The sequence below is a fragment of the Streptopelia decaocto genome (assembly GCF_964273445.1).
Source record: "Streptopelia decaocto genome assembly, chromosome: 3".
In the NCBI taxonomy this organism is placed as follows: domain Eukaryota; kingdom Metazoa; phylum Chordata; class Aves; order Columbiformes; family Columbidae; genus Streptopelia; species Streptopelia decaocto.
The window spans coordinates 86853889-86878606 of NC_138656.1; the positions used below are offsets into that span (position 1 = coordinate 86853889).

Here is a 24718-nt window from a genome sequence, read left to right on the forward strand (position 1 = left end):
GGGTTGGAAGGGACCTCAAAAGATCATCCAGTCCAATCCCACTGCCGGAGCAGGAACACCTAGATGAGGTTACACAGGAATGTGTCCAGGTGGGTTTTGAATGTCTCCAGAAAACGAGACTCCACAACGCCCCGGGCAGCCTGTTCCAGTGTTCTGTTACCCTCACTGAGAAGAAGTTTCTTCTCAAATTTAAGTGGAACCTCCTGTGTTCCACTTTGTACCCGTTACCCATTGTCCTATCATTGGTTGTCACCAAGAAGAGCCTGGCTCCATCCTTGTGACACCCACCATTACCGCATGCCCTTGTACTGGAAGGCTGCTATAAGGTCTCCTTCACCCGGGCGTCGGGCAGAGAGTTCACCGCTCCGGGTTCACTCCAGGCCTCACAAGATGTCCGCCCGCTCCTCACGGCGCTACCTGCCGCCACGCGCCGCCGGCAGCTCGCGCCGCGCCCCGCCCCAACCTGGGAGCTCAGCCCCTGGGCGGCCGCGGCGGGGCGGGGCGGGCCCGGCACCTGCTGCCGCCCGGAGATCCGAAGAGCGGGACCGCCGGGTGAAGCCACCGCCGGGTGAGGGGCTGTCTGCGCCGGGGGTGGGCCGGGAGGGGAGGGAGGGTTGCGGGATGGCACCGACACCTGCCGACCCCGGCTCCCGGCAGCCGCTGGGGCGAGGGCTGCGGGGCTTGTCCCTCAGAGCCCGCCTCACCTGCCCGCCTGTCGGCTTCGTACGGCTGAGCCCCGGGACTGGGGCAGAACTACCGGCACAGGGGCTGCGGCCAGCCCGAGCGCGGGGCTGCGGGCACAGCTCCATCCCACGGGTCTCCAGGTGCTTCAGAACACACGCAAGAGTATTGTGATTCCGTGGGGTTCCAGCTTTGGCCCAGGCCATCTCTCCGTCCCCTCTGGTGGACCCAGCTGCTCAAAAAGCTGCTTTTAGAAGCAGGAGGAGGACCCGCAGCGGCAGGAGCTGCGCGGTGTGAGCGCTGCCAGGGCCTGTCCGGCTCTCCAGCTCAGCCCGTGCGGGTGGCACTTTTGTTGAACTGATTACGTGACTCTTCCTCTCGCCTCAAGATGTACATGAGTAAGGAAGTAATTTAGGTGTACAACTACTGATAGTGTCTGAAATTAGGAGATTTTTTTCTCTGCTGTTGGCTCTAAATCAGGTAATGTATTGTGTCCAGTTCTGGGCCCCTCAGTTCCAGAAGGACAGGGAACTGCTGGAGAGAGTCCAGCGCAGGGCAACAAAGATGATCAAGGGAGTGGAGCATCTCCCTTATGAGGAAAGGCTGAGGGAGCTGGGGCTCTTTAGCTTGGAGGAGACTGAGGGATGACCTCATTCATGTTTAAAAAATTGTAAAGGGCTAGTGTCAGGAGGATGGAGCCAGGCTCTTCCTGGTGACAACCAATGATAGGACAAGTGGCAATGGCTACAAACTGGAACACAGGAGGTTCCACTTAAATTTGAGAAGAAACTTCTTCACGGTGAGGGTAACAGACACTGGAACAGGCTGCCCGGGGGGTTGTGGAGTCTCCTTTACTGGAGACATTCAAAATCCACCTGGACACATTCCTGTGTAACCTCATCTAGGTGTTCCTGCTCCAGCAGGGGGATTGGACTAGATGATCTTTCGAGGTCCCTTCCAATCCCTAATATTCTGTGATTCTGTGTAATGCAGAAGTGAAAAATGCCATTTCTGGTAATTGTTTATCACACACACACACGTTTTCATGGGTCTTACAATATTCTTTGGACCTCCTTCAGCATTATTTTGTGATCTCGACTATCTTTGCTAGGCAGTTTTCATAAATCTAACTTCCCATGTACATGTGTACTGGATGTATTACACTAACCCAAATTACTATGTAAATGACAGAAATTAGACAGCAGGAACTAGAAGCAATTCAGATACGACTGAAACAATACTGTGCTTGCCAGCGGAGCACTCTGCTAGGGAGTAGTGGCTGTGACAAGCCACTACTGGAGACTAAAGAGACAGAATGGAGAGTGGATGGAGGTGACTCTTTGGAGGTTGTAGTGAACCTGTGCACTCTGAGAACGCTTGTGTAAAAGATAAAAAGCTCAGATTTCATCACATTCTAGTCCTGATTTGAAAAATCCTCACTGATTTAAAAAGAGAATAAATGTTCTCCTCATCTGAAGGTATCTTAATTTGAAGAGTCGGAAATATTGTAAGGTATTGGTAAGCTGTGGCAGGTGCCTGTGTAATGAATAGAGATGTCACATCCTTTCCTAGTCTAGTGATGAGACTGTAGCACACGTTATCATCTTGGTATGATACTATGCATGCCAGTGATCTGAAAGGAAAATCCCTCGGTTCTGTCAAATGTGCAATAATACCTGCAATCTAAATAGATTTTTTCTTGAGGCCATTAATCAGATGTGTCAGATGTTTAATACACTTAATTAGATGATAAAGCAGTGCAATGAATTTTGTTCATGGAGAACAGCCTTTTATTGCAAGTTGGACAACCACGCAACTTCCCGGTTCCTGTGTTTATTTATTTATGTATTTCCAGATGGTAGAGATGTCTGTATAACTCTTAACTAGGTTTTAATTTTCTTTGTCTTGTGAAGCAGTCTACTTTAGTTTTCTATTATTTTTTATAAGTAGCCTCCAATTTATTTCAGCTTGACCTAATTTAGATGTGCTCTGGATGCAACTGAAATGTGTGTGTACAGATTGTATGTTACCTTGTGAACCAGCAAAACAATCTGAAGGAAACTTTTAAGTACTACACAGCTAGCAGAGCTGGCTGCTACATTTTTTGTTTCTTTTTTTATTTTCTTCCTTCCTCTTTTCAGAGTAGAGAGCAGGGAAGTATCTTTGGAGAAACCTCCTGTTGGGGAATGCCTCACATCAATGCAGCTGCAGCTCTGCAGATCTGCATGCTCCTGTCTGCACTTCCTGCACAATATTTCATATCCCAGTGGTACGGGACAGACTCTGCTCAACGCATCCAAATAACAGAAAGGTTGTAAGTCTCACCTTCCCTACTGTATTTATTTATAAAAGAGCTCTCTTTCTCATCCCCAGTGACACTTTGTCCTGGAAAGTTGGAGTGTGGGTGGAACACACTACATGAAAACAACATTCAAATCATACCTCAGGCATTTTTGTGGCTTAATATGAGTATATTTAGTCATTTAAAGATGTCCTTCAAAATGTGAATAACAACCTGTTTCCTTCACGTAAAAAATCTGTGTATAATCTGTGTGAGTGCATGACTATGCCTTAATCTCATTCTGCTTTTGGACATTACAATATATGTTACTATGGGTTATGTGCCTTTAAAAAGCGGGAAATGAAGTGTTTGATTAGTAAGACTATTTCTAACTTTCCGTGACCTTTTGACACTTACTGTTAAAACAGATTTTCTTGCGTAGTATGATTCAGTACAGAGTCTTAACCAACAAAAATTAATGCATAGTAAATTACGTCAGGCATGCATAATGATAGAGTTAAGTAGTGCCATTTTGTGTTAATATATGAACTAAGAAACTATGTATTGACAGCGTCGCACGCATCTATCTCCAAATGTAAAGCGGAGAATAGTTTATCAGGTCCAATATCTGATAGCATTAGTCACTGGCAAATGTTGGTATATTGAAGGTGAACAATGTAAAGAGAGACTTATATGACTTGTTTTTAACAGGGCAGCCTGTGTAGTGCTTTGGTTGTGTGATTCATCTGTAGAACTCAAATATAGTAAATAATGAGAGAAATAGATTGGCCTGATGAAAAAAAAAAATAACTAAGTCTAGCTTTGTGCATAAAGACCCAGATTTAAATAATTTTCAGATTTCATGGCATGAGTCAACTACTAACCCTTTAGATTTATGCAAAAACATTTAAGCTATTTTTTAACAGATTATGTGCCCCATTTTTGAAATGTCTCATGCTTGCTATTCTCAAGCTGAAACTGCAGAATCTGATGCAATTTAGCAATTCCTGTGGTCTGAGTACAGAAAGCAAGTAACCTTGTCATGAAAAATGTCATTTTCCAAAATTTACATAGGGTTTACTGGTACAAGTGACTATTGAACATATATTAATTTGCAGTTTAGATATTAATTTTGAGGAGAAATTGTTCCTGATGACTGACTTTTTTTCCTATTTGCTACAGAAGCAAAGTTTACATATTAAACAAAAATATATACAAATATTATAGAAGGCTTCTAAAATGACGTGATGATTATTTTTACTACTAAAGGATAATTGCCTCTTGGAGCAGCTTTACAAAATCTCACTTGAGTCTGGATGCGTGGACAGATCGTTTAAAACTGTGGCTGTCAAAGACAAGGTAGGATGTTACATACTGTCTACACGTAAGAATACATTTCAGATGTGGCCTTTTTAAACAGGAAGTTATGCTGTAGGGGTGAAATAAATAACAAAGGGGAGATGTCTCTTATTTCCGTGTTGACATTGATTTGGGACTTTCTACCAGTTTTAGGAAAACCTTTTGCCTATAGTCTACACAAACATGCAATCTGAACTCCATGTAAAACTGAATAAAAATCATGGCAGTGATTCTATCCATGTTATCCTCTACTTTAAATTTATGTGGCCATGAAGTCCGGAGAACTAACAATATTAATGATTGTAAGCAGCTACATGATTGTAGGATCAGATCCTACAACATGGGATGGACAACTTACGCTGCATATGGTAGTTCAAGAAAATTTGAAATTGAATTCAAAAATGCAGATGGGAAATCTGTGGGTTTAGGAAGAAGGGGAAACTTGATTACTGGACATGTGGCAGTGAACTGTTCTACAAAAAGTCAGATCATATCCATTTATATATACGCCATTTTAATTTAAGAAGACTGTTGCTTGCACATGTTTGGGGAGGTTAAAAGGCTTGCTTGTGAGTTTTAATTATTGCACAGTAGAAATGATCCAAAGATTTTACCTTGTCTGGACCTTCAAAGATCCTTTATTACTGATCCATGAACAATAATCAAGGATGTCAAGTTCTCTGAACTGTGGAAGATTCAGACTTAGTTTTGCCCCCAGGAAAGCCTGGGGGAATAGTATATGGATGGAAACAGAAATTATGCGTTTCTTAAGTTCACCATCAATTGATTTGCAACTTTGTGGAAAGCTCTAGGTGTATCTAAAGACAAAGCCTTCAAAGACGAAATGATCCTTTGGAACTGCTTGTGTCATCTTATAAAGAACTGGTTATCCTAAAAACATGTTGACATTTAAGACCTTCCAAACCTACTATATTAGCTGCTGTTTTCTATAGTGCAATCTGACAAATCAGGATATTTGCCCATTCCTGTTCCTGTTAAAAGGTATTTGTCAACCTTAAATTTTCTTACAGATTTGAGCTAAACCAAGAGTTTATAAAAACAGTATTGTTTGCACAGTTGTGGAACCTGCTCTTACTTTCTTCCAGGCGGGGTGAAGGGTGTAAGACTGAAAGAGGGAAGGTGGTGAACACCATAAAAGAGGAAGGAGACTAGGACAACCTGTAGTTCTTTGGCACCAACAGGTTGCTGACTGGTATGAATGGCAAATGTTAACCCAAATACATTTGTTCACAGCCTACTCCTGTTACATTTCCAGCAGAAGGAATATTTGAAAGCTCCCCCCTACATATCAAATTTGTCATTGTTTCTGTATGCTTTGTCTTTTTCACAATGGCAATTAAAACCATTTCCCCTTTATACGATGTCCCTCCCCTAGCCCCTCCCGTTTAAATTCACATGAAATTCAGCCTAGTCCAGAAGGAGAAGTTACATTTACTGTAGCCTTAAGCTGGGACTCATTGCCAGACACCTTGTCCATACCAATGTTAGCCAATCTTTAAAGAATTCACAACAGAATTTACAAAAGATACTGAAGAATCACTCTGTACGAGTTCAGAATAATATTTGCTCACCTATAGAAAATAAATGGGTTTCCTCTGATATAAAAATTATAATGCACCTGTGGAGTTACATATCCAAATAAATTAGATTGATATTCTTTTCTCCTGTTGGAACAAATTCCTTTATCTTGTGTATTCCTTAAAAGCAGTTTTAATGTAAAACTCTCATTCAATTTGGGCTTCAAATCGTGAGGAACTCTGTATCAAAGGCTTTGCAGTATATCTCTATTCAGACAAATGCTTAAGATAGTAACAATCAGAAGGATGACTATGCCAAAACTCAGTTTCTAAATAACTTGTTTGAATGTTGGATTATTCATTTTACATTTTAGGAATTGGTACCATGGAGAAAAGAAAACTAAAATGGGTGACAATGAAGCAGAAACCCATTCTTATTTTGCAGGTATTGGAATCTTTGTAATCCTTTTGGATTTTTTGGTGATATTGTCTTCTCTAAGATCTTCTATGGGGATTTCTGTACTTGCTTTGTGAATGGTAGTATATTTTTTTTCCTGCCTCTCTGAACATTATTGATAATGTTCAGTAAGCAAAACAGAAATCTAAAATCCAATATCTTTTCACCCTGTGTTGTGTAACAGTACCAATATGATATATTGGTATATATATGTATGTATCTATTTTATTGAATAGATATGAGTGTGCCAGTTTTGTATTGATGTAAGAAGCAGTGGTATAGCTTTCACTTGACTGAGATGAACTGATTCAGATCGGCTTCATAAAAAGAAAAAGAAACAGTTGATCAGTCTGCTCCTGGAAAGAAATTCCGCAGAGTCAGACTGAATTGTAGAATTCTGTGATCTAAACTGGAAAAAAACTAACGGCAAAATCACTTGAGCACTGTAAAATATTCTATGTAAGGCTTAAGTAATTGTCAACACATACATGTGTTTATCCTTTCCAAACTTCTGTTAAGACCCCTATGTTATATCAAAGGCATACAAATAGAAAAAATACATTCCTTGGTGGGTGTTGCTTTGTCAAATATCATAGTAAAAATTTGAGGGGCGTGGAGTGGGGAATAGGGACCAAAGTACCCGTGCCCTTGTTTACTTTGCCTGTTAATCTGTCACTTTTGGTGGAAGTCAGGAGAATGTCTGTTTAAATGTTTAATATACTTGATCAAACACTTACCCTTGCTAAGTCTCTTTCTTTGTTAAACTAGAATCAACTCATGTTCACAGTCCAAAGCCTGAATATATTCAGTTCAGTGTGGGACAGGTAATTGTTCACAAAAGATTTGGCTACTCAGGAGTCATTGTTGGATGGGATGTAAAAGCTAAAGCTCCAGAAGAATGGCTACAACACAACTATCCTCCAGCGAAACAGGTTTGAATATATTAAACTCTATTAATACATACATAGAATGACTCCGGCTAGAAAAAGCTTCAGAAACACTCTTACAGACAGACTTCCTGCTGACCTAATGGAAAATATTTATAGTCCCATAGCACCTGTGCAGCTGAGCGATACCTCTGCCTCTTCTGCACTGTTGTCCCAGTAGAGCTTTGCTTTTGCACCACTGATGCATTAAGCTTCGCTGGTCAGGGTTGTACTGGACACATCTCAAATTAAAATCACTCACATTTAATACACAGTGTTGTATTTAAAGTAGCAGCGTCAACCTATAATGTTTGAATGGATTTCTCTTGGTGTATTACTGAAGTTGACAGGCTGTTAAATCTTACATCTGAACATCCAGTGTAGGTATAGTTAGTAACATCTTCATTGCACCTAAGAAATGCAAGTAATCCTTTGTGTTTAATCAATTTCAGTTAGAAAGCAATGTTTTTGGGGATCTGGATACTTGCAACGTAAATCTATTTAGCAGCATATTTTTGTTAAGAGTTCTTGAAGCTTTTGAAATTCTTTAGCCTAAGTCCTTGTTGTATTTGAGAATCAGATGCTAAATCTTTATTGACAGTGCTGGTCTGGTAATGCAGTGCTGCACATGCTGTGGGGTGACTGCTGACCTGCTGCTTCAGTGGCAGGAAGGCACTAATCATTTAGTTAACTGAAAATGAGAAAAATGAGACACTCTGCCTGTAGCAGAGAATTCATGTTCAGCTGGGAGCAGATATTCAGTCCTGTTTTGTGTGTTTTGTTCCTTCCCCGCTGTAATTTTATCCACCTGCCACTCATCTTTGACTTCTAGAACACCTGCATCCTTGCTTTCTTTTCTTCTCTCATTTTCTCCTCTCAGTATTGTTGTCACCAACTGAACACTCATGAATTTCCCATCAGGCGTTCTGATTCTTTTTATGCACCTTATGTTGTTCTGTTCTCCCAGTGACCTTGTGTTCATCTTTATGTTATTAACTTCAGCAGTGATAACAAGTGGTTTAACTGTGTGGCTTTGGGGTTTTTTTAACTTGCCTTTGCCTTTTCACGTTACATGCACCAGCTATGCAAAATGCCTTCTGACCTTTACGAGGCAACTGCTAAGCTTGGTCCTTGCAAATTCTGTTGGAACATGAGCCAGGCTTTCAGCCCAGCTTTGATTTGCCTTTCCCTGACTTGCAGTTCTTTACATTGTTGAGCAGAGGCCACTGCCTGTCACGTTGATCGATACAAACTGCTTCATAACCTCCAGTTATCTATCTGTATTAATCCATCACATTTTTGTGTTTAGACTGTGGCTTACCTTGGGCAGGAATGTTCATGGATAGTAGTAAGCATGGTGGGACCCTGGCCTGTGATTTGTTTTCATAGGCACTGTAAAAATAATAGTAAGCCACACTTTCCCTTTCTTGGCTGGAAGACTTTTATATATACATAGAAGTTGCCTTAGCTCTGTCCAGGATCAGGACCGGGATTGTCAGAGATGACTGATATTATGTTCTGGATTTGTTTCTTTCTCTCTGCTGTTCTCTGTTGCTGCTACTGAAGGAATAAGGGTGACTAACAAATTGTTATGGAACCTAGTTTCTTGCCAGATCTATGGGATAAAAGGTTAATTAAAATTTTTACTTAAAAAATTTTTCAGATATGCCAATAACTTCACATATTACAGTTTTGATTGCTTTGTATTTAATTTTCCAAACTGACATAGGTAAGATCGTAAAAATGAACTTGCTGTATGTATATATTGAGTAGGTTTAGGTTCTGTAAGCCTAGTGAGAGTTAACTGATTATATAATGTAATCTTCGGTCGTCATCTCCCCTTGAAGCTATTTATTTTCCTTCTATTTTTACAGGATCTAAAAGATACTCCTCACTATCGAATTCTAATTAACAAAGCAAATGGATTTGGCAAATCTACAGCTTATATTCCTGAGGAAGAGATAACCATTATTATGGGATTAGAGGTAGTATTTATCTTTTATTCAGTTGCAACTTGTTTGTTATCCTGTACATTTAAAACTTGGGTGACCTTTGGCTTAATAGATAACGTATATTTTTGCAAAGTTAGTGAAAACCAATAGAGAAAGTAGATAAATTACTGCTGTACTTTCAAGTATGTTTTTGGAAGATGATAAATGACCCATGTACTGCCAGCTTCCAAGTATCCACCTGCCTAGTTCTCTAAGTGTTTTAGCAACTTGTGTTATGTACAGGCTGTTGCAGACATGGACTTTTGTTTTAGGATTTCACTGACCTATCAAAGTTGGAAGAGACATTTAATTTCATTCTACTGGATTTGGCAAAGTATATTGGTTTCTCAATTCCACTCTGAAAAATCTGCATTTCAAACAGCTCCTGCTCATCTGCTGCCCAGACTGAATAATGTCTCCCTTTTTAACTGCAAAACCCTCTGGGAGCCAAAAAATCTGTTTGGTGTATCACAGTTTGGTAACTTTTGATTTCTAGCTTATGCAAGATGCACCTGATTCTTAAACTTGTCAGGGACTCTGACCCAGAAAGCAGCCTTCAGGCATGCATGCCACATAAAAATGTCTTTTTGTAAGGGATCCAGTGCTATTGTGGGTGCCTTCTTTTAAATTGTGGATAGTGGCAATACCTGTATTTAAAATAACAGCAAGTAGCAGAATGATTCATCTAACAGGAGATGCTTGGATTAGTCAAACAGAGGAGATTCAAATTGGCACCTTTTGCCTTTCAGAAGAAACCCCAAAGGAATTGTTTAAGTTAGGCTGGCCTGAAGAGTCTCTGTGATCTCTCTTGAAACTGTGCCGCTGCACGTAAAGGACCTCCCTCAGTTCATGGGGCTGAACAGTGTGACACCATTACCTCTTTTCTTTGGCAGAAGCCTTAGCTCCAGTCCTCACTTTTGTTTTAGCTGCTGCTTGTAATAGAAAATGAGCTAACATACCTGAACTCAGGAGCAGGAGCTATGCTATCCCAGATAAGTGTCCTAAGTATTTAAAACTGGGTTCTGGTCACTCTAACTTATGTGTCTAAAAAATGCACCTTTATTATGTCAGTCAGCTGGCTACCTTCAGTTACCTTTATAGTGCATGGGGAGAAACAGATACCTCACTTTAAACATCTACCTTGTGTAAACTGGTCTAGAGGATATCAGATCGCTTTATTCACCTCTATGATAGGCTGATTCTCCCCACAGATTATTAGGGGAACTGATGGTAATAAGCTCACAAAAACAGATATTTGAAAGTTGTCTAGTTGAGATGATTAATTACAAATGGTGAGTGATGCCTGTACCTCAAGTTCAAAAGGTCTGTGGTTTGCCCTCACTCAGCATTTCCTACAGCCTAGTAGGCAGCATAATTTCCCAAAGAGTTGAGACTGATGAGAAAATGCTTAGACTTGTCCTAACTCTTTCCCAGTTGACAGTTATAACCCGCTCACTGTATGCTTTCTGCATCACGACAAGGTAGGTAACTTGGATTGCCCTGCAGGGATCTTGCATCTTCAAGTTGGACACTGTGGTATCTAAGGCCTTCTTCTCCTTGGTGTGTGTTCACTGTCTCCCCAACCGCTTCTTTACTGTTCCTGCTGCGTAATTGGATTAGAAAACTGATCCAGCTGAAATAAATAACGAATTACCAGCTAGAGTTGAGTGACAACTACTTCAATAAGGAATAGTGCTGAGTTTAAAACACCAATGCTGGTGTAGATCTAGCACGTATCTCATGAAATGTGTTCAACACTTATAGAGAACTTGGACAGTTTGAGAAGGCCACTGTTCCAACAACATAAATGAGGTCAAGGTACATGGAAAAATCCCACTAGAAGTAGTTAACTGTAGTAAATTTAATGGTTCTTTTAAGTATCATCAGATTGTATTTACTGTTAATTCTGTTGCTTAATCAATTCAAAATATTATTTTCTTAGGTACATCACCCTGATATGAAAGCCTATTTCAGTGGATATGATGGATCAAAATACATTATGCAGCCATGGTTGAAAAAAATCTATCCTCATGACTGAAGTACTTAAGTGTTTGTATATGTAACACACATCCAGATAACGTTTCCTTTTTAAACTTATAAAACAGGGCAAATCTCATGTATATTGTTTCCTATGCCAAAATAAAACATTCCTAAGCATGTTTTCTGTTGAACAATCAATTTCTTTAGAAGCAAACACACTGCATGTTCAATTTACTGTGACTTGTGAGAGGTATTAATTTTCTTCCAAATTTGGGAGAAAAGCTTTAAATATAGCCAGGCTTCAGCTGGGAGTACCAAGCGTTTTGCACATCTTGCCATTTTACGGGGGGCAGAGGAGGAAACTGAACAGTTAAGAACTATACTTTCAGAATTAATCATAACCTTAATTTTAGGAGGTAGAGCTAAATAAAGGCCAACAGGAACTGAAATATTTCTGGGGGCAGCTGTAGTAAGTCAATCTTGCAATATTTTGACTACGCTCTTTACAAAATTGTGCACTGGGCTTCTTTCAAATGATACAAGCAAAGGAAAAGTTAATCTACATTTTTGCACCTGAATAGATGTTAAGAAGCCATCTATGCTGTCTCAATGCACAACCTGCATTCTTAATGTCCTCTCTTTACTTTCTACCATAAGAATTAAGTAAAATACAATAACAAAAAAATTAAGAAAGTGTAAAAAATTTTATTAAGAAAATGTGTAGGATTTAGAGATTTTCTAGAGAAGCTTGTTTCTTCTGTTTTCTTTTCCTTTTATCTCAAACACAGCAAACACTCTACAAGAAGCATAAGCAGTAGCATTCTGGATTCTTTCCTGCAGAGTCAGTGAATCTGGGACGTTTGACAGATGACTGTCAATGTGGCCTCCCCATTCTTTTGTTTCTTCTTCTCTTATTAATAAGGGTTTTCCCAATGACTGGCCAAACAGTCGACAGACTTCTTGAGCTTTCCTCCGCGTGTTTCCAACAGCAGCAACACATACTTGACGGCTGAGAGGTAGAAAAACCAGCACAATAACAAGCAGGGCCAACTGCTCTACAAGTACTCCTGCCAAGCATTTATTTTTAATGCCTCAGCTTTTGTAACTACACAGATGTAACGCACATCACCTTCCCCTGGGTTCTGGGTGATTATTTAGGAGTTTTGAGGAGGGGGTGTGCGGAGGAAATGTCAGCATCTTCACCAACTACCATCAGGCCTTTTAACACTGCAGATGTCCATGGTGTGTGGTGCAGAGCACGAGTTCAAGCCTTGCCCCAGGCACTTGGGTGGCCCAGCTGTAAGGCGCACTAGCACCTATTTAACCTCACTGGCCTGATGTCCAGGCTCCTGCCTGGTAGATACCTTTGAAATACACTTCTGACATCTCCAGAACCATTACCAGAACCATTATCTTGCTGCTTGGACGAGGCATAATTATTTTATTTAAAAGAGGGAAAACACCAACCAAGAATAAACTTCCCTCTGCCCCCCCAATGTCAGTGGGAGAAACAGGACTTTGAATAGTTAATGTCAAAAATATTAAGACCATGAGCTTCAAAGTAGCATATTTCAATGCTGAGCAAGCACCGTATGTGGTTCTTTTCAGATCACGTCAGCAGCTAAGAGTAATGGGAATTGGCAAAGTTGCTTAGAATTATCAACATCTGGTAACACACTTGCACCTTCATGAATAAATACAAATTAAATTTACGTGCTGATGTAACCAAAGTCAAATTTTGTTGACCTAATATTCACAACAGATTATACTTCCAATGGAAATTAGTGGGAAAATATTTTTTTATTACATTCTGCATCGGGACACTGTAGAAAGAACAAGCTGTATCCTCTAGGCTGAAGAGTACTAATTTATAAGTCATATTTAAAAACAAATACTGAAACATCTGAACATAAATTTTAATAGGTATGAAGGAAACTATTTGCTCCCATTGCAAACAGTATAAATTATGTATTCATATTAACTGTTACCTGAGGCTGTAAAATTCGTGGCGTGAGAGAGAACTTACCGAAGGGTGTCTACAGCTTCTGGTGTATGGTAGAAATGAGGTGGACTGATGGTAACAGAGGTTCCTAGCTTTTCAATGAGTAGATTGCAAACATTCTGCATTTTTCCAAAATCACTGAATATAATACAGACCTGGGAGTGAACACAGACATCATACAAATAATTTTTTTTAAATTTTTCTGATATGATTCAACACTTGTATTTAAATCAGTATAAAGCCAGATATGTACAAACTAACTAAATGTATTAGTCCTGTATGTAACTCCAACATTTTTTTACTTGGAACATTTTAATATAGCCCCAGAGACTACCATTAGGTTTGCAACAGAAAGAAGCTCATAAAACGGTTTAAAACTGAGGATTAAGAAATACTCTTTTGTGAGGAAGTACAGCATTCTTGGTATGCAGACAATGTGAAGAATGAACGTGCTCTTTGGGACACACGATGATGCATCCTGGTTCTTCCCTTTTTAGATCACTAGACGTTAATTATGCAGAAGCCCAAGCAAAATGATGTGGAAAACATTGTGCAGGAAGGAAAATTACATTTTAATTCCAAGCATTAGGTTGAAGAATCCTGAACTGTGAGATTAAACTAGGCCTAGCCCAGTCTAGCTTTCAGTAGGCTCAAAACCCTGTGTTGGTTGAACAGACTCCAATATCTACAAAGAACTGGGCACCTCAGACTTGGATTAAAAACAATTTAAATATCTAGCTGTGTGTGGCATTGACAATAAGAAGCATTAAATATTGTTGCATCAGGGATTCAGGTGCTTTCCCAAGTGCTACAAAGCAGACATCACCATCAGCCCCGGATCCAGAGCCTTCCACATGGGGAAGTGCCAGCCAGGCAGCCACTTTCCAGGCAGGAGCTGGCCTTTTTCTGCGGCAAAGCACAGATGCCAGGAATGAAATGATGCTGAGCTACTACAGCATTCAGGAATCAGAAATCCTGGGTCCCAAACACTTTTTTAGAAGTGCTAAACCCTCATCTCACTTCCCAGTACAGTGCTCTCACCACCAAGTCAGGCTCACCTTCTCTCTGATCCCTGACCCTTTCCCTTTGCACAGTGATACAGCTTCAACAGGAGGGGAAGAAAAACACGGTGGAAAAGAAAATTCCACTGCCAACCCCTGTGACATCCAGTCACTCCTGTGACTGGTGCAGTTCATGCAGCAATCTATCCCAGGGAAGGTATATGGTACAGAAATCCAAGCTATGGCACAGCAGCTGCACTTCTTGTATGCATACCACAGCTTTACCTCAACGAAAATGAGATAATTCAAAGAAGGTGAATTTCTCAGTGAGAGAGGAGTGGGCTGCTTCATACAGGGTAAGGTAAAAAATGGATATTGACAACTATCACAAAGTAATTAATGCACACGTCTTGTTAACCTTGGTAGCCTCTCAATGCAGTACATGTACCTCATCCTGGCTTGAATCCTTGCACTGGCTCTGTAGCTTTTCACACAAGTGAGCCAAAGCTGGGCTTAGGGCCTTAAAAACTGACCAAAATGGAGCAGTGGGGCAATTCCACCTTCTACATGGACAAAAGGTCACTCCTGTTGTGCAAAACTGCACCAGTTTTGCATTTTCATCTCAGCTGCATGCCCTTTATCTGTACCTTGGGGGCTGGCTCACTTTCTGGAAGGTGCAACACCAATTTGAAAAAAGTCTGAAGATGAGACTAAACCTAGATTTCTTTCTTCTGTGGGAGTTCTTGCCATAGACAAAAAGCATACATCTATCATCTTGTGCTGTTTTGCCAGAAAACTGTCGTTGTTGTATTTTGTGGGAAGTTGAAAGTCTCACTCTGAGGACTGTCATAATGCTATCAGTGTTTACAAGATTAGTTCTGTCAAGGAGATGAAACAAAAGAATGATGAAATAGAAGAACTGTGGGTCTTAAGCTGCTCAGGTTGGGGCAGTTCTAGGCACGCAGGAAGATTATTGTTAAAAAATAAGCACATAGTCAGGTACCCTCACAAGCAGAAAGTAACTGAGCAATAGCGTGCATTTTGTTGTTTTTCCCCCCTAAAAATCATGCTCTTCATTTAGAGCCAGATGAAATAAATTCCACTTATGTTCGCAGAAGATAACTGAGCATGGGGGTTGGACTCGATGTTCTTTAAAGGTCCCTGCCAATCCAAACCATTCTAAGATTCTATTATTAAAATGCAAAGCAGTGTTTCTTTTTTTTTTTTTTTTTTTCAGTAAGATTATGATTAAGTTTTAAAAGGGTGAAAAAGTAATAAGAGGGTATGCAGAACCATTATGGACATCCTAAGGTTTGGGTAAGGCTGTAAAGGACAAGAAGGTATGGTTTGTAAGGAGGCAAGTATATTAAGAAATGCACAAAACCGACATAATCTTCATCCCATGAGATCGTCATGCAATAAATGAACTATTGTGATTAAGATACTGTAGAGCTTTGTGACTTACGCAATTTCATTCTTCTGCATATTTTCCTTTGTTATAGCATGAATTCAAATTTATCTCCTTACAGTTGAAAGCATATCTTGAATGCTTAATTATACTTTAAAATAGCTATTTGTCTGGGTATTTCTTCAATCTTCTAAAAACCCTACCATACTGCTACTTAAGTGTACAAGGCAGCCAAAACAGCAGTACTATGGCTGGATTTTTCAAGTGCTAACATCCCGGTCTTAGGCAGCCATACAGCTTCTGAACAGCAATTACAGCTGGTCCAAGCTGCCTACAAATGAACACTAAATCCATGTAATTTGCTTTCCACATAAAATCTTTGCTGTGTAAAACTTAATAGCAGAAAGGAGATGGCTGGTTAGGTTACCACTTAAGACTGAATTTGTAAGCTTAAGCTTGTCTGTAGCCTAAATAATAATTCAATATAGTTTTATTAATTTTTAAGTATAGCTTATCTAAAAACATGGTGATTTAAGCACCCATGATAGTTGGTGTCTGCTTTGTGAAGTTAAAGTAATTCAGAACATGACACTAATGCATACCATTTAAGCATCTAAAGACTCACTTTAAAATCCAAATTTTGTTTTCCAAATTCTCTATTATTTCTGTATTTATTGCTGTAATTTAGATGAGAATATGCCTTAAAGCAAACTAAAGAGACTGAACTCTGTTTTAGAGGATTGTAAACAACAGCTCTATAAAACAGCTACCATTTCATTACAGGCTTCCAGGTTTACTTAATAAGAATCTGTAAATTCGCTGGGTAGTGATTGAAGTTTGATGCTCTAAAAAGATCCATTGACTGAAAACACGTAATTTCCCTCAGTGAATGTTTGCAGCACAGCATTTATTTCTTACTGTGGCATGAACATACGAAAATATACTCCCCTGAGCTGCTTCTGAAGTAAACGGGATTATTCCTGTGATATTTAGCTTTCACACAGCACGTTTTACCTACAGAATTCCAAGTCAATTACCTAGGAAACAATTAGTTTTGCTTTACTTGCAGCAAGCTGATGGCAAAGTCGTGCAGAATAAACCAAAGTCCAGGTGCTGTTCAACTGTGGCTTAAGCAGATCTAGATTAGGGCTGCCACACCACTGTTGTTCCCCATCCACTCTTGTCCTCTGCCTTGCATTGCCTTCAGTTCAGGAGCTAAAATAATGGAAAAATATAGAAGCTAATCTGAAAAAAGTAAAAGCTATTAACTGCAGCAGCTTTCTGAGCTGACCTGTCACCCGATCACCCAAGTACATCTCCTTGCAAGAAGCAGAGGGCAGGAAGGGCTGGGGGTGAAGGAGAGTGCAGAATCGGGGGGTTGCTGACACTGCCACGGAGCGACAACCTTTGAGCCTCAGAACCAGATATTCCCTTCTGTAGCACTGTATAGTATTTAAAAAGCACACAGTCATCTGGGAAGAAAACAATTATTTCTATATTACAGAAACAAGTCCTGCACACAACAGAAGACTCCAACTGAACTCTGCTTTAAACTGCAGTCTTGCAGTAGTTTACTTAGACAATGCTGCCGTTACTGTACAGAACATCTGCTCCTCAGGAAGGGGAAAGACAGTCTGCAAAGTGTCATTGGTCTTTGCTAAATTTCTTATTCTTTTTTGTTAATTATAATTTTTGGTTAGGTTGAATACGTACCTCTGCTTCCATTTGGTAAATATTTTCTACTCTACTAAAATCCTCTGTTACAGTCATATTTTCTTCCTAAAACAAAGTACAAGAATATAATCTTAAAAGACAGAAATTAAGCATCCGTTGGAAATGTATATACATTGTGTCCTGTAAAAGTTGAACTGTTTGGCTTATTACTTATGACTTAGAAACAGAAATTTGGAATTTTCCATGCAAATCTCTTGCATTAAAAACTAGCTGGATGTTAAAGACTGCTTGACCTTAAGGTAAATTATACAGTAGCTCTAGAATGTAATTTTGCTGCTATTCACTTGAAGAGAACAATTACATCTTAAAAGTGACTGCTAGCTAGAAGCTGTATGTATCAGTGTGTAACTGTAAATTCACCTGGTTCAAAAACTGGAAGCTTTAACGTTTTTCAGAAAGTTAGTATGTGAACAGTGCTTTTCAGGCCCTTATTTTAAGATATTTTAACAGTAGCAGCTTGTAGCAAGGTGATCTGAACAATGACTGAGCAGAATCTTATGCCGGCAGAATCGCAACCCTGAAAAGAGGCTAATGCCACCACTGACACTTGTGCATTAACAGCAGCTACATTATTCAACATAATGGCTGCACTGAGCACTAGCAAATCCTGTAATACTTGTAAATAAGACACTGATCTAACTAAGATACAAAATAACTCCACTTACATCCAAATATTTGATCAGCTTGCTAGTGGTCTATCAATCACATTTCTTTCACCCGCCTCCCTCATAAGTGAATACTTTGGATGAACAATTTATTGTAAAATTACTACAACACAACAAAAAGCACTGTGTGCAATTTAATTGTATATACAACTTTGCAGTTAATACCCAGAAACCATAACAAAGCAGATACTAAGCCTTCCAATTACTGGAAAAGTTTTACTTATTAAATTTATTTGCATAACAAAATAATATTTGCTTTCAGTGTTGACACATATCAAAACATGCTTTGTGTCAGAATATTTTCTACAGAGGTTAAATTCTTCAAGTTTGCCAAGTAGTATATAGGCATAAGTTTATATAAATGATATTAATCATAAGAAGCATTTTCCTTTTAAAAATATCATAAAGAAAATCAGATCCATAATTATCATTGCACAGCAGCCTCCAAGAAACAAATTCTGAAATTTCAATGTTATGATTGATTTCCAGTGCTCATTGAAACGCACAATGGTCCTATTTTGCATAATCTCTTCTAGTAAGGGCAAGGACCAGGACTGGTTAGTCCCTAAAAAATGTATTTGCCCTTTTGCAGTCACAGGTTTGAGGCACTTTGGCAGTGTGGCTGGCTCTGGTTTGATAAAGAGTGCTCACGTCAGTCCAGCACCAACCACTCATTTAATTTACAAAATGGAGCAAATCTTACTGTCTATGATGCAATCCAATTACAATTGACAAGGAAGATTTTTTTCTAGAACATTTACAGATCTTGTAGAAATAACCACAAGGAAAAACTTTCTTCAACAACTCATGCTTTACGGAAATAACTATATAAAACTTCAGGGTAAACACAGAAAAAGTGCAGTTGTTTTTCCTTGGTCCTGCTCCTTAAGCCTTTTTAAAAAAGTTCTACTTCCTGCTGAACGGATTAAAGTCTTCTAATTTGGTTTTGCCCTCTGCAAGGTTCCTGTGTATTTAAGGACAGTGCCATCCTGTGGCTCCAGGCACTACTGCAAGATCAGTGCAATCTGCGTGAAAGATCATTTTGTGCCATCTATTATAAAATTTCCCTCAGAGCTTATTTTTATCCCACTAGATTTAACAGTAGCTGTATGTGTTACTGAAGATAAATGGATGAAATAATTGCTCAAGTCATAACAAGGTGGCCTCCTGTGATACATCTTCTGTTAGATACGTTGTTCCTGTTTGAGAGTGTGTTTGGACAAAGATATGGAAAAAGACAGGTAGGTGATGATAGAATTTTAAATTGGAATCAGGACCTGGACTACATCAAAAAGCAAAAGGCTTTTTTCCTGCTGCTTATGTCTTCTGCTCATATTTTGGCTGAGGAACTATCCATTTGATTGCAATATCCACAGGAAAAAGTGTTTTCACTGTGACTTAGGGAAAGCTACACCTGTGATGTGTCAGGTATTCTGGACGTCAAGAATAACTTTCTCCATTTTCTAAATCTGTGGGCCAAGAATCACAGAAGAAAAATCAAATTAATATAATTGTTATGTGATAACTCAATTACCCCAGAAGCTATTGAACAATTCTTAACATAATTGCACTTGCATTCTGCCTATATAGCCCATTTTTTGAGCCAGCAGTGACATAAACCATCACTGTTGCAGGTGCTGTAAACAGAAGGAGCAGGTCTAGAATTGTGCTTTCCCTTATATTTTCTTTCTTTTCAACAGGAAAAAAAATCCTACACACTCTCTTCCTCCTACCTATTGGCTACTTCTGAACAATTTCTTCTTCACAGGACCACCCTCATGACACCATCACTGTCTATAGGAATGACTGTTCCTTCTCCCAGAAGAGAACAGGGAAAAAACTAAAGAGATAATCAGCAAAAGCACACTCCAAGGAGACAGCTATATAACAATACAGTAGGAGAAAAGCTTACCTGCCGCCAAAGTTACATGTTCTGCTCCTGGTTACTGCTTTAACAAACCCATGAGACCGTTTTATGAAACACAAGACCAGTCTCAGTATGGGAAAATGTTTATAGTTTGGAAATGTATGCTAATGCACCATTGTGGTAAGCTACGATGGTATGTGGTAAGCTACGCTGGAGGCACCTGGAAACGTCTTTTAAAATTTACTTGTACATTTGCATTGGTATATCTAATATAACTTTACGTTATGAAAAATATTTAAACAATCAAAAGTTAGCTTCTTCCACCTAAGCATAGCATTTTTGTTCTTAATACTAAAGAAATTGGTAGTGAGAGTCTTGGTGTGTGCTTGTATCTCCTAGTAGTCCGATCGCCCTAGTGTCCCCAGAGAGTTAAGGACAATAAGCACCTACGGTCAGGGAGTACTCCAGCTGGGCATCGGGTACCTGTGCTCCAGCCTCTTGTCCCCTCGCTCTGTCTGTTCTGTTTGGCATTAGACAGACAGAACAACAACCTAAACATCTGCAGTGAAGAAGTGTCTGCTGCTTTATGTCCATTCAAAAAATAACAGAGGTATATATAACAGTTACTTTAAGAAAGGTAAAAATCAGACTTGTACTCAGCAAATGTAAGGATACTTGGATACTTTGGAGATACTTCTTAAAATATGCAGTATTCTAAAAGTCTAAAAAAAGGTGATGCCTTATGAATGTTTCTACATTTCTTATTCAAGGATATAAGGAAATTTGAAGATTTTGTACCTGACTGAGCAAAACTTCTAAGCTGGTGGTTTGTGTATTTGTTTGTTTGTTTTGGGTTTTTTTTTGTTTTTTTTTCACACTGACTGGAAGGATGTGTATCCATAACTGTGACTCCTAAATAACAGATTGAAAATATGGAGGGTATCGGACATATATCCAAGGATATATCCCAGTACAGACAAACTCTTAAGTCAGAGTCCACTGGATATAGTTTGTGAGCTGGGTTGTTTGTTTTGTTAAATAACACTCAGACTGGTACAATAAAAATTATCACTGTTATTTTTAAACAAGATGGCCAATGCCAATTGTTAGAGAGAGTGGTTAAAGAAAACAAGTGTCATCTCTACACCACTACCCAAATAAATCATAGGTGGTAAATATAAATCAGTTTGCTTCTGCAGAAGGAGAAAAAAAACATTACTTTTGAGCAGCTGGGCTGAATAAGAGATTGGTTTCCCAACTGATTTTACTTTCCCTGCAGCCTTCAAAGCAGATTCTGTGCTCTGAAGTGCTGCATATACTTACAGCACTCTATAAATAAATGCTACGATGTGCATCTATTTCTGATCAAAAACCTGTGTAAATATATATGGAAATTAGGTGCTGCCCCCAGGCATCCTGACAAGCTGCTAATGCAAGCTCCTGCTGCTGCAAAGGTTATGCACTTCTGATCTCACAGACTTCCTACGGCAGCAGCGACAAGGGTTAAGGAAATTGTTCTATGGATTAATTAAAAATAAACACATGGAATAGCCAGCTGATTTATAAGAAGGCCCTAGATAAGCTTGCAACAACTAGAACCATATGGAGATTATGAAGAGATATTAATTTTACAGTGGTCCAGAACGGCATTAGCTACAAGTGATGTTAGCAAGTGCAGTTAAGAACAAATTGCCAGCAGTGAGAGTTGTTAGTAGAAAAGCTACAAGGCAAATAAAAGCTCCAGCAGAGGAGTGATTTAAAATTGGATGGAACAAAGTACTAAAAATTATACCTTGGGGAACTGCTCTGAAAAAAGCCCAAACCAAACCAACAAACTTCATGTTGTTTTTCTCAGAGTTCCCTAGAGCTAACGCTTTGCTAACACTGAGAAACTCACAAGTTAAGTAGCATTTTACAGTCCTTCGAGTAAGCAGAAAGTACTAACATTTCCATTCCCCAGCACATGGCATCTCTGAAACAGCAAACAATTACTGTGAAATTATTATAAGAAGACACTGAATGCTCTCATGTAAAAATGGTCCACTCTCCACCAGTGCTCACTTGCTCCCATTACATTTCTGAATCTGACTGCATATACACAAATATAAGAATTTGTTTGTTGGTAATACTTCATTTTGCAATTTTTTTTTCTAGCCTGCAGCAGCACACACAGCCCCTCTAAAGCACGCTCACTTATTTAACATTGTGCCTACTCCCTTTTTGTGTGCCATCCTCCATGTGCGAGTGCTCTGTGTTACCCTGATTCGCTCAGGCTCATGTCAAAACTGGAAGTCAGTTATTTGGATTCACTGTAGGGTAAATATGTGCAACTCTCTTTTCTAATCTATCCACACTACAAAGAGTTATTTATTTGCAGCCAAGAAGAAAATATCCCATGATCTGATAGCCCACCACAGTGGTGAGTACAAAGCTTATCGTCTTCTCTACCAACAAAAATGAATCCACGACGCCGTTCCTCCTGAAATCCACCAAACTTTAAACTCCTGTTAACTCAATTAATAGAAACTGAAGGCATCCAGCCCGTAAGCCCACACAAAAATGCACTGTTTCTGACTGAACAAGTCATTCTGATGGCAATAGAGTTGTGCTCCCCACGACAGACACACACCCAGACACGCGTTTGGGAAAAACACTGGGAGCAGGATCATGGATCTAGCCCATAGCAGCCTCCATGACTCCTTGCCATCTAGTCCCATGGCTGCAATACAAGCTTTTCCTAAATCAGGGTTAAGGAGTCTTTTCTTATTGCCGCCTTTATTCCTGAACAAATGCTTTATTTGGCTACTAGAGACAGCATCACTGAGTTTTAAAAGGAAACAGTAAATCTTATTTTCGGGGGGGGCGGGGGGGAAGCTGGAGTCAGCATTTCAAACACATCCAGCATTGGAGATGTGAGCATACTGTTTCACTGTAAGCACATCGCTATTTAGGCCGAGTAACTTACTCTCTTAATTTGCATTTACAAATACTGAATTCTATTGTAACATCATGCAGCATCATGAAAACCTTCTGCAATTCTTTCTTTTTAAATTCCAAATTGAATAATTTGGTGTTGATAGCAAACTCTGTCATTTCTCTTTTCCCCTGCTCATTTGTGAATATGCTAAAAAGGCACAAATTTCCTGGGGAACTTCAATAGTAAGCAGCTTTCAAAAGCAACCACTTATTCCATCAAAGATTGGCTTTGTTCTGTTTTAAAAACAGTCCTAGGTGTGGAACACTGTCCAAAACTGTTTTCTAAGATCCAAAAACAACAGTACCACCATTGCCAAGGACAAATATCACCCATACAGAGCGTTTACAGTGCAGACAAAGCTTTAAAAGCAAGACTATGATTTCTTGTCATAAAATGACTTCCTGAGGCCAGAACACTTATTCAGGTAAAGGAACCTTCTGAGTCTACAAGGGGCTTCCGTCACTTCAGCTATCTGGATCACGTCTGACGTTTTCTCATACCTCTTTACTGAATTGGAACGAGAAAAATAAAGGAAAAAGCTCTGTAGGTGTTTGTCGCTAAGCTACGGTAATCACATAGTTATACTGACACCTGCACACATGAATAGGTTACATTACATTGCTGTGCCCCCCTTTATCAGTTTCCTCCACACGCACACGAGTCTGCTGCATTACACGAACAGATGCAACAGTCAAAACAGGATGGTTTCCACATACAAAACAAACGACCCGGCGGAGAGGCCGAGCAGAGCCATTACACCTTTTCTGCTGTGGCTGGCAAAGCTGCACCTCCCGAAGACACACAGGCTGTCATAGCGGCGCCCCGGCGGCCGGCGCCTTCCCGAGAGCTGCAGACGCCGCTCCCGCTCCGCTGCCCGCCGGCTGGGCCGGGGCCCCCAGCGGCCGCCTTGCCCTTGGGGGCTGTCCCCGTCCAGCCGCCGCTACTCTCGCCGCCGGCTGGAAGGCGCTTTAACGCGCCGGCTGCCGAGCGGGGTCGGGGAGGCCCCGGGAGGTGCCGGTTGAACCCCGCGGCTGAGGGGCCCTTGGGAGCCCAGCGCCGCCGAGGAACGCGCGTTCCGCCCCGGCGCTGCAGGAGGCGGAGGCCGGGTGACGGCTCTCACCGGGACGCCGCGCTGGCGGGCGCTCTGGGCGATGTACTCCAGCCGTCGGGCCACGCTGCTCCGCGCCGCCCCGGCCGCGTCCTTCCGGCTGCTCAGTCGCAGCGACACCCGCGCCCGGTCCGGGCTGGCGCTCAGCTCCGCGCTGCCGCTTACATGCACCTCCCGCCGGGGCGGCCCTGGGGGACCGCCGCGCCCTGCCGGGACTGGGGCCGGGGTCAGGGCCCGGGCTGGGGTGAGCTCGGCGAAGACGCGGGCGGGGGACGGCGCGGACAGCGCCATGGCGGCGGGGAGGGCCCTCACGGCACCATGGCAACCAACGCCAGCGCCCGCTGCACCCTGGGAGGCGCCCACGTGACACCATTCCTTCCGCCCCCTATCGCCCTCGCCTGGCTGTGGCGCAGCCGTCACGCCGACGCGAGACGCAGGGGCTTTCCCGCCATGACAGGTACCGAGGCGGAAGTTCCTCGTCCCCCTCAAGGGAGGTCCGCCATGACAGTTACCGAGGCAGCGCCTCCGGCCGCTGCGGAAGGCGGTTGTGGCGGGCGGCTGGGCCGCAGGCGGCGGGAAGGCTGTGGCAGGGCAGGGGAGGGTGCGCACCCTCTGAGGAAAACCTGTCCCCTCTACGCCATTTTTGACCTATTATAATATTTTTCCAGCATGCTGAGATGTGTAGCAACCTGAGAGAGTGTGAGGATGGGCACTGGAGAAAGGGCTAGAGTCCTTGTCTGTGG

General features: G+C 41.0%; 2 protein-coding genes across 3 annotated transcripts; one reads left to right on the plus strand and one right to left on the minus strand.

Moving 5' to 3' along the window:
- Positions 1 to 512: 512 nt before the first annotated feature.
- LOC309437546 (uncharacterized protein) lies at positions 513 to 11392 on the plus strand. Its single transcript, XM_082048084.1, has 7 exons — positions 513 to 568; positions 2828 to 2995; positions 4232 to 4321; positions 6234 to 6304; positions 7085 to 7248; positions 9117 to 9227; positions 11176 to 11392. Exons 2-7 carry the CDS (start codon positions 2868 to 2870, stop codon positions 11269 to 11271), a joined length of 660 nt encoding a protein of 219 aa, XP_081904210.1. The 5' UTR covers positions 513 to 568; positions 2828 to 2867; the 3' UTR covers positions 11272 to 11392.
- A 506-nt stretch (positions 11393 to 11898) lies between these two features.
- IRAK1BP1 (interleukin 1 receptor associated kinase 1 binding protein 1) lies at positions 11899 to 24422 on the minus strand. Of its 2 annotated transcripts, XM_082048082.1 has the most exons (4): positions 23988 to 24416; positions 17338 to 17403; positions 13240 to 13370; positions 11899 to 12222 (listed from the first exon to the last, which is right to left on the minus strand). In XM_082048082.1, the coding sequence occupies exons 1-4, from the start codon at positions 24264 to 24266 to the stop codon at positions 11952 to 11954; spliced, it is 747 nt and encodes a 248-aa protein (XP_081904208.1). In that variant the 5' UTR covers positions 24267 to 24416; the 3' UTR covers positions 11899 to 11951. The 2 variants fall into 2 exon arrangements, with proteins under 2 accessions (XP_081904208.1, XP_081904209.1); XM_082048083.1 differs by lacking the exon at positions 17338 to 17403 and having other exon boundaries at positions 23988 to 24422.
- Positions 24423 to 24718: the final 296 nt, after the last annotated feature.

Excerpts from the sequence above, each read along its gene's own strand:
- IRAK1BP1 (XM_082048082.1), bottom strand. The coding sequence starts at position 24,266 with ATGGCGCTGTCCGCGCCGTCCCCCGCCCGCGTCTTCGCCGAGCTCACC. Across the intron at positions 17,404-23,987 it reads CCCGCCAGCGCGGCGTCCCG|GAAGAAAATATGACTGTAAC; the intron begins GTGAGAGCCGTC and ends ACTTTGTTTTAG. Across the intron at positions 13,371-17,337 it reads TTTACCAAATGGAAGCAGAG|GTCTGTATTATATTCAGTGA; the intron begins GTACGTATTCAA and ends GTTCACTCCCAG.
- LOC309437546 (XM_082048084.1), top strand. The coding sequence starts at position 2,868 with ATGCCTCACATCAATGCAGCTGCAGCTCTGCAGATCTGCATGCTCCTG. Across the intron at positions 6,305-7,084 it reads AACCCATTCTTATTTTGCAG|AATCAACTCATGTTCACAGT; the intron begins GTATTGGAATCT and ends TTGTTAAACTAG. Across the intron at positions 7,249-9,116 it reads ACTATCCTCCAGCGAAACAG|GATCTAAAAGATACTCCTCA; the intron begins GTTTGAATATAT and ends CTATTTTTACAG.